General features: G+C 37.2%; 1 protein-coding gene across 1 annotated transcript; it reads left to right on the top strand.

Moving 5' to 3' along the window:
* Nucleotides 1–10932: 10932 nt before the first annotated feature.
* LOC131048417 (pentatricopeptide repeat-containing protein At1g09900) lies at nt 10933–13233 on the top strand. The gene has a single exon (XM_057982373.2). The coding sequence runs from the start codon at nt 11134–11136 to the stop codon at nt 12751–12753; it is 1620 nt and encodes a 539-aa protein (XP_057838356.1). The 5' UTR covers nt 10933–11133; the 3' UTR covers nt 12754–13233.
* The last annotated feature ends 3205 nt before the right edge of the window (nt 13234–16438 follow it).

Raw genomic sequence — 16438 nt, 5'->3', positions numbered from 1 at the left:
CTACCAACATGGATGACTTTTCCTCATATGATGATGGGAGAATGTCGAGCCTTCCATCTTCAGGTGCCTCAGAGAGGTTTTCGCCCTCAGATACATCCTTTCTTTTTACTTTTTTGGGATCAGATAGCGCCACAGTGTGGTTTTCGCCATAAGACCCTTGATTTGTTCTTATTTTCACATTTTTGCGACTGGAAGGTCCGACACCCTCACCAAAATATGCCACGTTGTTGAGTTCTATGGTGTATCCTGCTTTGTGGTCCCCAGGGGGAAGATCATCTCGTATGCCCAGATAGTCAATAATAGCTTCGCCATTTTGAAATGTGTCAAATTGTGCTGGTCCTTCATAATCCCAGTCAATGAGTTGGTGGTGAACAAGGGGAAGGCCTTTACTGTTTTCAGAGTTTGCAGGGCTAAGAGTGAAGATATGGTTATATTCGGGTATATCGAGGCAATCGTCGAGGTCATTGATGGCACTCTCCTCATCAGTTTCGATCGTGAGCGAATCCAAATTGTTGTCACTAATAGCGCCTTCCAGGACAGGTGTCCTCATCCTATGTGATTTCGACCTAAGACCTTGAGACGAAGACTGTGCGGAATCCTTATGGGTTGTTTCTTGACCAACTCCGAACTTTTTATAAAATTCTTCCTCTTCTGTGGGTTCATCTGGCTCTCTGAATGTCTCGGTGAGCTCATAGTCGCTGGAGGATTTGTCTGAACCCCATTCCCATTCGTTGGAATCTGTGGAATAGCAATCCTCTTGTTGAACTTTGGCAATTTTGATTTGTGATGCCTTTTCTGTCCTTTTAGTGTGGATCTTGGAAGTCAGAAAACCAAGTCCCTTTGAGCATTCTCTTTTTACAGTCAATTCAAGTTGTAAGGGTTCCATGACGCCTTCTTTGCGTAACCCAAGAGGGCTTTTTCCATCATACCCGAATTTTTGTAGAATCTTGAAGCCTTTGCCATATTTATCACAAGGCATATTGATCTGATCTTGTGTGTCCTCTTCAATGTCTTTGTAGAGAATTTTGTATAAATCTTCCTCTTCTAGTTCGCCCCATCTTTGAAAGATAATAGGATCCCATTTGAATAGCATAATGGATATTTTCTTATTAGGATGTGGCCTTCCATATTCTTTAGGAGAGCTCATGACTTGTCGTAAATACATTGTCTGATTTAGAGTGTATTCTCCCATGCCTTTGTCTTGAAATTTGCCTTTAAGTTCACCTTGTTTTGATGTCGAAGGTTTCAATGACTTAGGGTCAATGTATGCCGAAGAAGGAACAGCTTCATGATTACTGGGAATGATGGTCTCCGTATGTGATCTCAAGTTATTGCAATATATGAACGGATTAGGATCACCGTTAACTGTTACCTCGACTCCATTATGAGGAAACTTAATGCATTGATGATATGTCGACGGGACTGCCCTCATTTCATGAATCCAAGGACATCCTAGCAATATGTTGTATGTGAGATCCAGATCCAGGACCTGACAAACCACATCCTTTGTGACTGGTCCAATTCTTAGAGGTAAGGTGATTGTGCCCTTGGATGAACGCTCTTCATCATCATATGCCTTGATGGTGATTTGATTTGTTGAATTCACAGCTTTATCATAATATCCCAATTGTTTAATGGTGCTCAATGTACAAATGTTTAGACCAGCTCCTCCATCTATCAGGACTCGCTTTATTCAATGTTTGTGTATGAAGGCTTCAATATGTAATGGTGCATTATGTGGCTGACTTACAGATGCGTCATCGGCTTCTGTGAATGTAAGGGAATGTGGAATGGAAAGGTATCCCACCATGGCTTGAAACTGGTCCACATTCAGATCAGTAGGAACGGCGGTGTCTCTCAAGATTTTGTCAAGAATAGCTTTATGAGCGGGGGATATGCGTAAGAGCTCAAGGATGGAGATGAGCGCGGGTGTCTTCCCTAACTGTTCTACAAGGTCATACTCAGGTTTGGTAGATGAAAAAGCAGTGTTTTTAGTTGAAGCACTTGGCAAAGTAATTTTACCTCGACGAGTTGTAACATGACATTCAGAAGTAGGCTCGGAAGAAGATCCAACACCTCTTAGGACAATCTTGGGTCTCTGAGGAGGATTATCAGGATTTTTGTTCTTGATGGTAATAGTAGAGATATGATTATCCATTGAGATGTGATTGATAGTTGAGTCATAGTTGTAAGGTGCTCTAGTATAGTTGGCCTGATCATCTGTGACTTGGGCTTTTCCTTTGTCATGCTTTGGGAATGGTTCCTTAAACATCTCATGTTCTTGATTAGACGAATGTCCCTCAATCTCAATGTCACCTCTATCAATGAGATCTTGCACGATATTCTTCAGTCGATGGCAATTTCCTGTCTTATGACCCTTGCTCTTATGAAACTCACAATACTCATCATCGTTCCACCAATTTGGTTTGACCTTTGGTTCATATGGAGGAAAATCTGGAACTGTGATCACTTTGTTTGCCACTAGCTTTTTGAAGACTGATTCAAGTGGTTCTCCCAATGGAGTGTACTTCCTTCGTGATCTGGAAGTTGTTTGAGTATTCACTTGATTGTTTGTAGAACTTGATCCTAAAAAGATGACTTTGGGTCACACTATGTTGGCATCAACAACACCATCATTGACTGTGTTCTTGTTTTTATTCCAAAATCTTGGCTTGTCTTTTCCTTTAAAGTCATCTTTGTTTTCCTTGAATATTTTAATGACTCCTTGTTCAATTAGGACCTTTTCTGTTGCTAAGCCTTTTTCGATAACGTCCTTGAAGGTAGACAAACAAGCTTTCCTTAGATCATAGCCAATGTCTTTATTAACATTTTGGGTGAACATTTCTACCATTTGTTTTTGGGGAATTTCACAAGAGCATCTGCTGGCTAGATTTCTCCATCTTTGTAAAAATGACGCAAAAGATTCTCCCTCCTTTTGCTTAGTATTGCACAAAGTAGTGACTGAGATATCTGTTTCTATGTTGTAGGAGAAATGCTGAATAAATGCCTCTGCTAAGTCACCCCATGACTTAATACCAGGAGGTAATTGAGAGAACCATTCCATAGCTTGATCGCCTAAGCTTTGTGGGAATAACCTCATCAAATATGTTTCTTCTGTCGCTACCTCTATGCAAGCTGTGAAAAATTATCGTATGTGTGCCTTGGGGTCTCCTTTTCCTCTATACTTGTCAAATTTTGGTGTCACAAAGTGTGCAGGGAATGGAGGCATTGGAATGCTCTTATCAAATGGATAAGGACATATGTCTCTCATAGTGTATGTTGGTTTTGGTGTACTCATGTCCTCCATTTTCTTTTGTAAATCTCTGATTTGTTGCTCCAAATTATTCTTAGGTGGCGATCGATTTCTTGTAGCATACCCCATGTTTGAGACACCAATTTGAGGAGGAGCTTGTTGCATGTATGGATGATATTGATCATAGACATGTTCATATGGAGGAGGTTTATATTGATGCGGCATATAGGGAGCACTTGGTATAGCTTCATGTTGAGGAACCCCATATCTATTTTGTGCATATATACCATATTCTATAGGCACGTCATGTTCTATTGTGTTGCCCCCAAATTTGACATGAGGTTTCCTTGTGTCCAAATTTTGAGCATGCCTTTGAATGTCCACTTGTTTTGATTGATCCATAGCTTGAGCATGTGATTGAGCATATCTATCTGCATAAGACTTCCATAATGGTCTTCGAAGGTAAGTATCATATGTTTGACCGTGTGTATGTGGGATTTCTGGTTTTTGAAGCAAAGCTGGTGGTGATTTAGGTACCATGTGTGGTCCTCTATTTCCTCCACTATTAGGTCTCCTTTGATCCATGTTGGAGTGAGTTTGTTGCAAGGGTCGATTTTCCATAAGTTGAGACATGTCAAAGTCATGAGGTATTTTAGCTCCACTTTGTGCCATCATGTGTAAGAAGTATTGTCTATCCCTCTTCATTATCTCTTCAACCAATCTATTGAAATGAGGATTCATTATGGATTCTTCTATATCTGCTGATTGTATTGAAAAGTTGTCCACATTGTCATTGTGTGTAGCATTTTTGTTTGTAGTGTCTACGTTTTCCACATTTGGAATGTGTCTATAAACATCCATGTCAGGCAATGTAGTGTGCTCAGGATTGAAAAATAAATCATTGTCATACTCATAAGAACTCATGTTTGCGGACTCTTGAGCTTCTTTAGCTTTTCTCCTAGATTTTTGAAGAAGGGTTTCAACCATGAACTAGGTGTTTGACCAAGATGTGAGAGACTAGATGAAAAATGGAAAGAGTATGGAAGACCAAGAGTTGTATGGAGTGTAAATGAATCTTGAGGTGTACTTGCAAATGTCCAAAGTGTAAGACCAAGTATGTATGTAGTAGAGTAGGTGTGACTTCCAAAGAGATGATTGTTTCTCTTGATGAGGTAAGTTGACCTTGACTCTAAGTAAGACCAAATGAGACCCCAAAGGTAAGAAACCTTGATGAGGGACCACTTAGCAAAGTGTTGTTGTATGTAGTGTGTTGACAAAGTATGATGGGGACAAGCAAGTGACCTTTTGACTCAAGTTTAGACAAATGTGAATGTAAAATGAGATGTGAAGCAATGATGGACTATATGAGACCCAAAGACAGGTTGAATGCTAGATGAAACCTGAAGAAACAACCTAGGAAGCTCAAGTATTCCGAAACTGATTTCTTGTGTTTGCTGGACTGTGAAATTTTTCTTGCAATTTTGAACACAGACACCTCTGTATACTTCACAGACGCGATTCCCAGACACAAACGTGTCTCTGTTCGACACAGACGCTGCTAAAAACACAGACGCTATTCTGCCCTTCACAGACGTGCTTAGATGACCCATACGCGGTTAAAACAGACACAGATGCGTTTCTGTAAACTTCGTGCAATTTTTCCAATCTGTGAAGTTGTTTTGTTGTGACCAAATCCGACTGTTTGACTATTTTTCGTGACAAGAGGACACAATGTTGATGAGGGTTCAATGTTTGCAAGTGTTTTAGACTCCAAAAGTGTGTTGTTTGATGTAAAGTTGTTTTGCATACACTTGAAGACACAGAAGACACAATGTTTTGTTGTTTGGTCTTGAATGTTTGAATGTTTAACATAAGACAAGCACAATTCTTATGGCTGGCCAAGACAATAGTTGTTGATCCCACATAGGGTTTTACCCCCGAGGCTACGCTATTCAGAGCGGATACTTAGATGCTTGACCTCACTGGCTCCACCCTCGGCACTCACTTCTCGGGTCAGCCAAGCATCAGTCCCCATGAAAACTCCCCATGGCGAACTTTGTATCTCTACTAAGAACCGTATGTGTGTGGGCCACTACCAGAGGTCCGACCTCCTGCCTCAACAACTAGAAGGATTTGGGCTTCTAAAACAAAAAGGTGCTAGTAAGGGCATCCGCTCGTGTGGCCATACATGCAGCACTTTCAGCTTTGTAAATACAGAAGGCTCCCAGCCGGTAGGGGTTACGCCCTATAAATGATCAAATAAATTTGATCAAACGGGTTTATGGGGAGACATAGTGTCGGTATGAACTAATCAGCACACGTTATTCATAGTTTTCACCATTAATACATTTGATTATAGTGGTTCGGATGAGGTGGGTTTTCCTCGCTACCACTTGGGTCGTTCTCTTCTCACTAGTAGTCCTAATGACCACACGGGAAGATAGGCCATCTAAAGATTAAACAAAAAGAGCCTATTGCTCAAGACGCAAAAGACAATGATTCAATTTTAGTGCACCAATGGAAGTGTTTGCTAATCTATGAAAACAAGGCACACAACAAAATTTCAAAACCCTAGCCAAGGACCTGCAACAAAATTTGTTAGTAGTTTGGGTTGTCTCAAATGATCACCCCTTCCTGCAAGCACACAAGTTAGGTAAATTTTAAAAACCCAAAAGACTTTGTGAAAAAGGGGCTTTCAACAAAAAACGTTTTTTCCTTGCTTCCAAGACAAGCTGCATAAACCTGGTTAGCTAGATCTGCAAGGGTTAGTCCAAAAATAAACCAGATCTGAAACCCTAGGTGCGAAATCCGAAAACCAAATCAAAGAAAGCTTGAAATTCCGAAACAGTAAAAACACAGACGCTGTTATACCAGACACAGACGTGGCTCTGTGATGCACAGACGCGGCCAAAACACACAGACGCCCTTCTCGGACACAGACGCGATCAGAATTAACGCAGACGCGATTATGTAACACAGACGCCCCTGTCTGAAACCTGCAAAACAAAATTTGTTGAAAACACAGACGCTATTCTCGCCTCCGCAGACGCTCCTGAAACTCAGAGACGTGATTCGAACACTTGCAGACGTGGAAATACCTAAAATGTCGTCGAAAAATTGTCCGATCTGCAACCTCAAAAACGCAAAATCTACAACAAAAGGGTTAAATGCAAAGGGACAAGAGTCCCACCGGGCGTGCCAAAATGTTTATGGTGAAAATGGATAACAATAATAACAATATTGAAAGGCTAAATGAATTCAACCACAAAACCCTAGCCTAACAATCAACAAAGATCCACCATAACATATGAAGATTACCTAAGACAATGCAAATCAAATGAAATCACAAAGATTATACCATCACATGTCCAATAGGGTTTTGATCTCCATTCTTCCTATCTCCATTGATCTTGCTTGATATATTTGCTCTCAGATTTTATATGCACAAGAGCTCAACAAAGAACGGAATGTGGTTGCAAGTAGGATCGTAGTGTAGTCAAAATGATCATTAGAATGCTTCATTAGGGTCAGTCATTAGGGTTTGATAATGAAGGAAGCATCTCCTTAAATAGAAGACACAATATGAAATGGAGGGATAAGATTGAGAGGTGTAAAAAGGAGGTCGGCTAGGATTAGAGGGTAGGTAGAAGAAATAGTAAAATAGTGAAAGGGGTAGGTAGTGTATGAGTTAAGAGATGAATGACATGTGTCATGTGTAGAAAAAGCTAATGAATTGATTAAATAAATAAAGATTTATTTAATTAATAGAAGAAGTAGGATAATTAAATAAATAAAATATTTATTTAATTTAGGAAAAGGATAATTTAAATAAATAAATGTATTTATTTAAATGAGAAATAAGGCTAGAAGAGGATAAATGAATTAATTAAATAAATAAAGATTTATTTAATTAATAGAAGAATTAGGCTTAGATAATTAAATAAATAAAATATTTATTTAATTAGACTGGACAATTTTAGGTGTCTACAGGTATGAATGAATAATCTTATTAAAGGAAATGGCTTAGATTGTGATAGGAGATGTTTTAGTAAATAAGGAATGATTGTGTATAAGAGAATTGGGAATTAGGAACATTTGGATTGGTGCTCTTAAAATGAATTTTAGGGAATTTAATGGTAATTGGAATATATTAGAATGTGTTCATAAGTAGATATATAAATGGTTGTTCTCTTTTATGGATGGAAGTTAGTAGATATAGAGAACGAATGATAGACTAAGTAATGGCATTGAGATACCCTAGGAAAAGATGAGTTATGTGATGATGATTATCTCCACTTGCGTACTTATGTATATATTGGATTCAATTATGTGCAAAATTAGTTGATGTGTGTATCATTTGGGATCACACTATATGATGATTATTACATAAATATGTTAATGGAGTTATATGTTTCACATTAGTTTAGTTTTTTTTCTAGTTAAATTTCTCTAGAGTATTTTGGTGGGCATTATAGTTACTTAAAAATGACCATGTCCTTGCAAATATTGGAGCCAAAATATGACCTCTAACTAAAGGGGAAAGGAGGTCCTTAAAAGAGCTAATTGTGGAATATACCTTAGTTAGATCCGAGGGTTCAGTTTAAACAATTCAAGATAGGTGCATTTTTTAATGCGATGTCTATTTGTTTGACATATTGGGTTTGTGCAAGTAGAAATGAATGTTCAATGGAACATATACTCGAGATTACATAGGTCTAAATTTCTACATGAAGTACTAGGATAATTGCTTCGGAATTGTGTAGAGCTTGTGTTCCCTTTTTACTACTCATCACTTGTTCTTTTCCTCCAAGTACAACCTTTTTAAACATTTCATTCCCATTTTTAGTCATTTGAGGTAGAATAGGGTTTGTGAAGGAGAAAGTGAAGCATTTGAGTATATGAATATGAGATTTTGAATTTAGAGGAGGCAACTATATATGGTTTTGTCTAGGGATTAGGGGCTCACCACACTAGTGTCTTAGATGAGCAAAGAGTTAATAATTTAGTAAATAGGTGTCTTAAGAAACATGAGATGTCAATTTTGAGTATATGGTATGATAAGTAGGCTCAGGTTTCTTCATAGTTCATCATATATATGTTTGAGTCAAACTCATTGAATCATATTTCATGAATAGTGGTTCACGCAAACCCATCTCTCATGAGAATGAATGATCCACTTAGCATTTTGAATTTAGATGATGCTCATAGGGGTTAAGAATTGGTACTTCTTGAGAGGTCAACCATCCTAGTATTACTCCAACTCAAGTGCACTTAGCTATGGATTTTCCCCTTAATATCAAGTCTTCTTTGCTTGCAACCACGTTTACAAAACCTTCAACAATTGTTGTGCCTTATGAACCATTAATTATAGAGCCCCTTAGCTCTTCTATTGCTAAGTAGGAGGTATTGTGTTTGTGTGTGTGTGTGCATATAGTCATTAAGGAAAATTTGTTTCAGTTATTAGTGCAACATGTTGACAAATCAAATAAGGTTCAAACCCCTACTAGGCTATTAAGCTCACAAGCCTTGTGCCTTCCCTTGGTCACTATACTTGAATATTTGGATTGCCTATATAATATAGGGGGTGATAATGTCCAAGATGGAAAGAGGTCCTCTAGGAGTGATCTCTTTCACTCAATACATGATAAAAATTCTCAAGTTAACCAACAATATAGGTATGTAGGTATGTATGTACATATATGTATCTATCTACGTATATATCTAAATTCAATTGCATACTCTCTCTCTCTCCACACACACACACACACACACACACACACACACACACACACACACACACACACACACACACACACACATAAACATATATGTACACACACACAGATGCATATATCTATGCATATACATGTACATATATATGTATATATGCATATATATGTATATATATATATATGCATATATATATATGTATGTATGTATGTAGGTATGTATGTACATATGTATATATCTACATATATATCTAAATTCAATTGCTCTCTCTCTCTCTCTCTCTCTCTCTCTCTCTCTCTCTCTCTCTCTCTCTCTCTCTCTCTCTACATGCACACACACATATACATATACATATGTTATGTATATGTATGTGTGTGTGTATGTATGTACACACATGTATACACACACACACACATATATATATACATATACATGTGTGTGTGTGTGTGTACATGTATATGTATATGCATATAAATGTATATATGTACATGTACACATATATACATATAGATGTACACATATATACATATAGATGTACATATATATGTATATATGTGTGTGTGTATACATGTGTGTGTGTATATGGGTAAAAGTACAAAACTATGTCACACTTTTATAAAAGAAATAGTCAATGTTGATTCAACTTTTCAAATTAAATCAATCGAAAGTGAAATATATGTTTTGAATTTTGAAATGATGTAAACTATACACACACACACATATATACATATACATATACATCTATATGTATATATATACATGTATATATGCATGTACATGTACATTATACATAAACATGTACACACACATATACATGTATATATGTACATATAGATATGCATATATATACATATGTACACACACACACACACACACATATATGTGTGTGTGTGTGTGTGTGTGTATACATGTATATGTGTGTGTGTGTGTGCGCGAGAGAGAGAGAGAGAGAGAGAGAGAGAGAGAGAGAGAGAGAGAGAGAGAGAGAGAGAGAGAGAGAGAGAGTTCACATGAACCCATCTCATATGAGAATGAATGAGCCACTTAAGATTCGTTACATCTAGGTGATGTTGACAAGAGTGAAGCATTAAAACTTCTTGAGAGGTCATCCCTCCCAATACTACTTCTAATCAAGCATGTTTAACCATAGAGTTTCCCATAACACCAAGCCCACATAGCTCGCAACCCAATTTGTAAAACCTATAGCAAGTGTTTTTGTTTTATGAGCCATCCATTATAGAGTGCTTTTAGGTCATCTCTTGATAAGTATGAGGTATTTTCTATAGCATGCCAATGTATATACCAAATTTGAATATTTATAATATGTATACACATACACACCCATACTCATACATATACAAAGATTCAATTGCATAGTTTTTGAGTCAGGCTCATTTGCCTATATTTAATGAGTAGCAGCTCACATGAACCTATCTCTCGTGAGAATGAATGCTCCACTTAGCACTCATTGCATCTAGGTGATTCTCACAAGGGTGAAGCAACATGACTTTTCAAGGGGTCACCTATCCCAATACTACTCCAGCTCAAATATGCTTATCCATAAAGTTATCTCTAATATCAAGTCCACTCAACTTACAAATTCATTTGCATAATGTTATGCCTTATAAACTATTCATTATAAAACATATTTAACTCATCTATTAATAAGTGTGAAAAATGTTCTATAACATATCAAAATTCAAGTGTGTAATTTTTTTAGTTGAACACATGGATTGACTATATTAAAAATATACTGAAAATAACCAAATATTGATAAGAAATAGAAATGATCACTAATCAATATTTAAAGAATGTTCAAAATCGAATACAAAAACTGCAAAGGATACGAGTCTAAAAATTTAGTAAACAATAAAATAATGAGAAAACATATAACCTTTACTGTTTCCAATTTCGCTTTCTTGTAGATAACGTCCAAGCTGGGTTTTTGTGTGGCTGTCCTTTCTCTCCGCAACCTTCATCTTATCTTTTAATTAAAACACCAGTTCAATGTATTCCAGTACCTCTGTGATTTTCCTTGCACCCTTTTGTGTCAGACATATGCTGGCTTTAACATGTTTGCTTCACACTGCTTTTGGGCTTCTCTTATTTTCATACATTGTGAAGTATAGTTTGATTTTGTGCAAGCAAAAATGGCTGCAGCTGCATTGTGTGCAAGCCTACATCTGCAAGGCAGTAGTGTCCCATCAGCCTTGTTACATCGCCTTCCATGCCAAAACTCGTCCACCTATCATTATTCTCAGCTCCAGCATAGCTATTTCAAAAGTATTGGGTTTCTCTCTGCACTCAATTATAGAAGTAGCAATAGAGATGATGATTCCTCCAGTGTCTGTAGCGTTGGGAGTAGCGACCATTCATCAATAGGGAGTGAAAGCCAACTACCTACAAGGAAAAAATATCAAAATAAAGAGACCCAAAATGCAACAGACTTTTCCATGGACATCCAGAACGGGAGCAGAGGTGGAATGACACACATGAGTAGAAAAGTGGTGCAGGGTCGAAATTCTGAGGAAAGCCAACTCAATAAAATGATGCTTAAAGCGTGTGAAGAACGTGATTTGGAAAGGGCTTTTAACTTGCTAGAAGATATAGTGAAAAAAGGTTACGTTCCTCGTGTTCATCTATGCTCACGGCTTATTGTTAGACTATGTAAATGTCGCAGAGTCAGTAGAGCCAGTGAAGTACTGGAAATTATGTTGATGTCTGGTTGTGAGGTTGACATGACGACATATGCTACTTTGATTAATAGGTTCTGTATCGCGGGCGATATGGATTCTGCATTTCGGCTCCTGACTGACCTGAGAGAACAAGGGCTTTTCCCGGATTTTAGGATATATAATCCTATTTTACGAGGATTCTGTATCCAAGGCGATTTGGATATGGCTTCCAAGTTTTTAGACGGGATTTTGCAGGATGGTTTTGTTCCAACTATTTATACTTATACTATATTGGTTCATGCAATTTCCAAAAAATATGGGGTGGATGAGGCAGCAAGAGTCTTCGATGTGATGATAAGCAAGGGATTTGTTCCTAATAATGTCGCATACAATGTTTTGATCAGGGGGCTATGCAAAGAAGGAAGATTGGATGAAGCTGCCAAATTGATTGATGATATGCAATTCAAAGGATGCCAACCATGTGTTATTAGTTACGCCACATTGTTCCAAGCTTACTGCAGGGCAGAAAGCTGGGGAGATGCAGCCAACCTTCTGGCTGACATGCACAAGGCTGGTTGTACTCCAAATGCTGTCATTTATGGTATGCTAGTCCATTCTTTGTGTGAAGCAGGACACCTTACTGATGCTGTTGATATTTTGGAGAACACGGTGAAGGAATACATTCCTGATGGAACAGGATTCAAACCAGTCATTGCTTATACCTCATTGATGGGATATTTATGCAAGGCAGGTAGGATAGATGATGCATTAGAGATGCTAAAAAGGATGAAAAATACAAACTATAAGCCCAATTTGCACACCTACACTAGCCTCGTTCGTTATCTATGTGAACAACATAGGATAGATCTGGCAATTCGTATATCCATTGATATGTTTGCAGAGGGGTGGAAGCCCAATAAAACTATTTATATTACTCTTATTCGAGGTTTAGTTGCCGAAAGTATGACAGATGAGGCTATGAAGCTTTACAATGAATTGACCGCTAGAGGTGATATCAATCTGAAGCTTGATTCATTTGAATCAATAACAAATGCATGTGCAAAACAGAAGACTACGATGGTGAACTTCATGTAGAAAGCAACATTTAGATCTATGGGTGGATTCATTGCAAGAGCCCTTTGTAAGAGGACTATGGTCTTCTGTGCTTCTTAGAAATTCCAATCAGCAAGCTGAATCGAAGATTCTCATCCAGATTCACATCCAAGAGGAATGTAAACCTGTTTATAGTAATGAAGTATTCAGATCACACAAGCTATAGACTAATGTGGAATTTACAGTATTGAACATTATCGGTGGATGTAATTGCCTGGTTAGTATCTTACAAATTGAAAACTTAAATAGGGCCCTATTCAATGATTTGAATTTTATTTAATATTTCAAATTTTTAAGGGTGGCATTTTAGGCACTATAATTATGGAATGCTAAACTTTTCTGTAGGTTTTTAGTCTTTGCTTATTCGAACCTAGGGAGTAATGATTGGTGCAACAGAAGTGACAGTGCATACAATATGGTTTCATTTGTTTCACTTTAATTATATAGATTTGTGCACTTCAGTAACTTTTTTTGGTATTAATCCACAGTGAAACCTAATCCTCTGGCTTTTAGCTGTACTCTAAAACTATCGTTCTGTGACTTTCCTGTGTTGTCAATGACTTTCCTATGTTGGCTTGATTGGGGGTTACGGCGCCTACATCTTCATAAAGCTATAAATTGTGAATGAATTTTTATGCTGTTGATTTGAGCATACTTGCTAAACATGGCATTTTTAAATTCACAAGGGACTCATCCAAAGTATTAGGGGAGAAGAGTTATATTTAATATTTTTGTCGCATAGTTTACTTAATTATGTCCTGTTTCTAGAAATGTTGTGGAATACTGTCACGTAGGAACCTTAAATTCCAATGTGATTTACCAGAGAAGCTTACCAATAAATAATTATACACTGTAAAAGCCCAAAATAATTGTTAGAAAGTTTGTTTCAACGATGAGCCTAACCTTTGGATTTTCCTTGGATCTCAGAATGATCCTACATTTGATGATTAACGTTTTAGCCCCGAATCTTAGAAGTGTAGAGAACGTAGAGGTACCCAGCATACAAATCAATATTAATTTTTTTTATCGTATTAGGTTTGTGGCATGGTAAAATTTGTAGAAGATTATTTACAGCCCATAGACAATAACATTAGAGTGCTTAGCTAAATTTGTTTGAATATCAAAGGCAGGGAAATTGCAATTAAACAATAATTGTGGGCCTCTATTTACATTTTACCATCAGTTATTAGGTTATTTAATGTTGGAGAAGTTGGAACTTGCTATTACCAAAATGGGTATTTTACAAGTGGGAATGTAAAATGCTCAAATAGAAGATCCCAGAGGAGAGATTACATAAATTGATAATTGTATTCTATTTGAGATGCAATCTCTAATAATGATGTTTGAGTAGTATCTCCACTGTTTCATCTTTTATGTATTTTCAAGATCTGTCCATAATAAAATCAGCATATATTATTTTCCAAATAGTCTTATTCAAGATGCAAATTGCGATTACTCTTTTTGCACTAGTATTAAAAAAATGTACAAATAATTCAAATTCTGTATGGAGTGAATTAGTTCTGTCTTCTGGGAGATGGATCTTGGTTAAGTTCTTTTTGCGTGTATTTATAAAGATGAATTTAATTATGTTTTCAGTGGCCTCCTATTATACAGTTGCTTCCATTGATTCTCTGGCAGAGGAAAGCAGAGTAGACTTGTGTAAATGGGGGCTAGTTCCAAGAAATAAGAGTTATTCGCTATATATTTGTTACAGCTTAGAGTGATCTTCTTTAAGTACTGCCTTTAGTAAGTTTTTCCATTTATGTTTTGTTGTGTTAGTATAGATTTAGTATTGTGCACATTGCAGTCGAAACACAGCATTTTTGAAGGCTTGTCTTCACTTCTTCCTCTGGAAAGAAAGTGATGTTTGCTAATGATAGCTGTTCAAGTGAAGCCTCTACAATTTCAAGTATTTCTAAAGAAGAACGAAGCAGGAGGAAGCGCAGGAGGAGGAAGCGCAGGAGGAGGAAAGCAAGTTTTGTTTTGTGTGGGCAGGAATACGTAGCTGCTTATTGGTATTGTGGATAGAGAAAATATGGTGAAGTTCGTTAAGCTAAGAATTAGTTGCAACTATGTACTTGATTATTGGTTATGCATGCAATTATGGGACATTAACTTGCAGGTATGGTGTGCCTTCTGAACTTGTTTTAATTTCTTCAAAGGGATGAAGAATAGTAATAGAATGTTGATATATATCGAATAGATTGCCTATTTAGAAGGGAAGAGGAGAAGAGAGTTGCAGTTCTATTTTTCGGGTTGTGGATAGGATTATGGATCTAAATATGGAGTTATATCAGGATGTAAGAAAGAGGATAAGCAAAGTGGAAGAATATGTAAGGCAAAGGCAGAAGCAGAAGCTAACAATGGATTGCAAAATTTTAAATATGAGGAGTTATGGTACCCATTGGAGGAATGTGAGTTATGCAACAATAAGCAAGCAAGGAAATAGAAATCTACAGCGAAGGCATTGAAGGTTATGAGTGGAAAAGAACAGGGAGGACAAATATTCACCTTTTGGGCAAGAGCCATTCATAGAGAGGAAGGCCATCGAGTCAAGGATTAGCCAAGCAGTGGAACTGTTAGAACAAGGAAAGATAAATCCTTTGAAGAGTGGCAGAAATATTAGTGGATAAAAGACCTTTGAATGAGATCTTCCAAGAGTTAAAAGAACAAAGATAGATGAACATGATGAACATAAAGAGGATGAGTGAGATGAAGCTGTTGAGTTGCGTTACCCTAAAGAAGGCGGGAATGCATTGAAGATTACAATGCACAAATAGAAGAATTGGAAGATTACAATGAAGAGGAATGCAGCCTGTCACAAGAGGGGGCCCAAAATGTTGTAGCAGTGGAAGCAGTCTACGTTGGAGGAGCAGCTACAATAGAGATGGAGATCTTTGGGAGCCTCATATGTGAGAAAACAATAGTTTCTGAAAACAGCTAGAGGAATGTATAGAGAATCCCATATATGATGAAAAAGGAGTAGAAGATCATCACTTTCCTAAGAAGGGAACAAGGATGATTGAGGGAGAGAGTAGAGAAGGAGAAAGCACTTATGGAAATGTTTTATTCCATTAACTTTATTTCAGTTTTTAGTGATTTATGTGCAGGTGGAATAGGAGCTGGTATGAGTGATGTAAAGAGCAACGATGATTTTGAATGGAGGAGGACTACTAAGCCTTCAAGGAATCGGGAAGAAAGGAAGAGAACCAATTGGCAAAGAAGGAGAATCTCTATTCCAACAAGAGGCTAGAAGCAAAAGAAGAAATGTGATGATTTGCAAAGATATCTATTTGGTGGGATGGAACACCATAGCTTGATTCTTCAAGTTAGAAGGATGGTTCTACCATATATATTCCAAATTCGACCTAGATGTTTGATGCAGTAGCATCCTAGGATAAATATTAAAAACCAATCTTGTATCACAAAAAAAAAATGTAGTAGTTGGGTTGTTAAGATTTTTCGTGTTTTAATTTGTTGCAGTCTTCTTTCATGTAAATAAGCTTTGAACTAGGAGGATCAAAATTTCGAAAAGAAGGGGAGAATGATGTAAAGAATTAGGAGATTGACCCGCAAAAAATTCCCCAAAAGTAGGAGGCGATTGTATTGGTTTTTTTTGCTATGTATAGAAATAGCTTTTAGTGACTCAGTCTTATAGGAACTGCTG

Source organism: Cryptomeria japonica, chromosome 8 (genome assembly GCF_030272615.1).
Source record: "Cryptomeria japonica chromosome 8, Sugi_1.0, whole genome shotgun sequence".
Lineage (NCBI taxonomy): Eukaryota > Viridiplantae > Streptophyta > Pinopsida > Cupressales > Cupressaceae > Cryptomeria > Cryptomeria japonica.
This window is presented reverse-complemented; position numbering and strand designations above follow the sequence as displayed.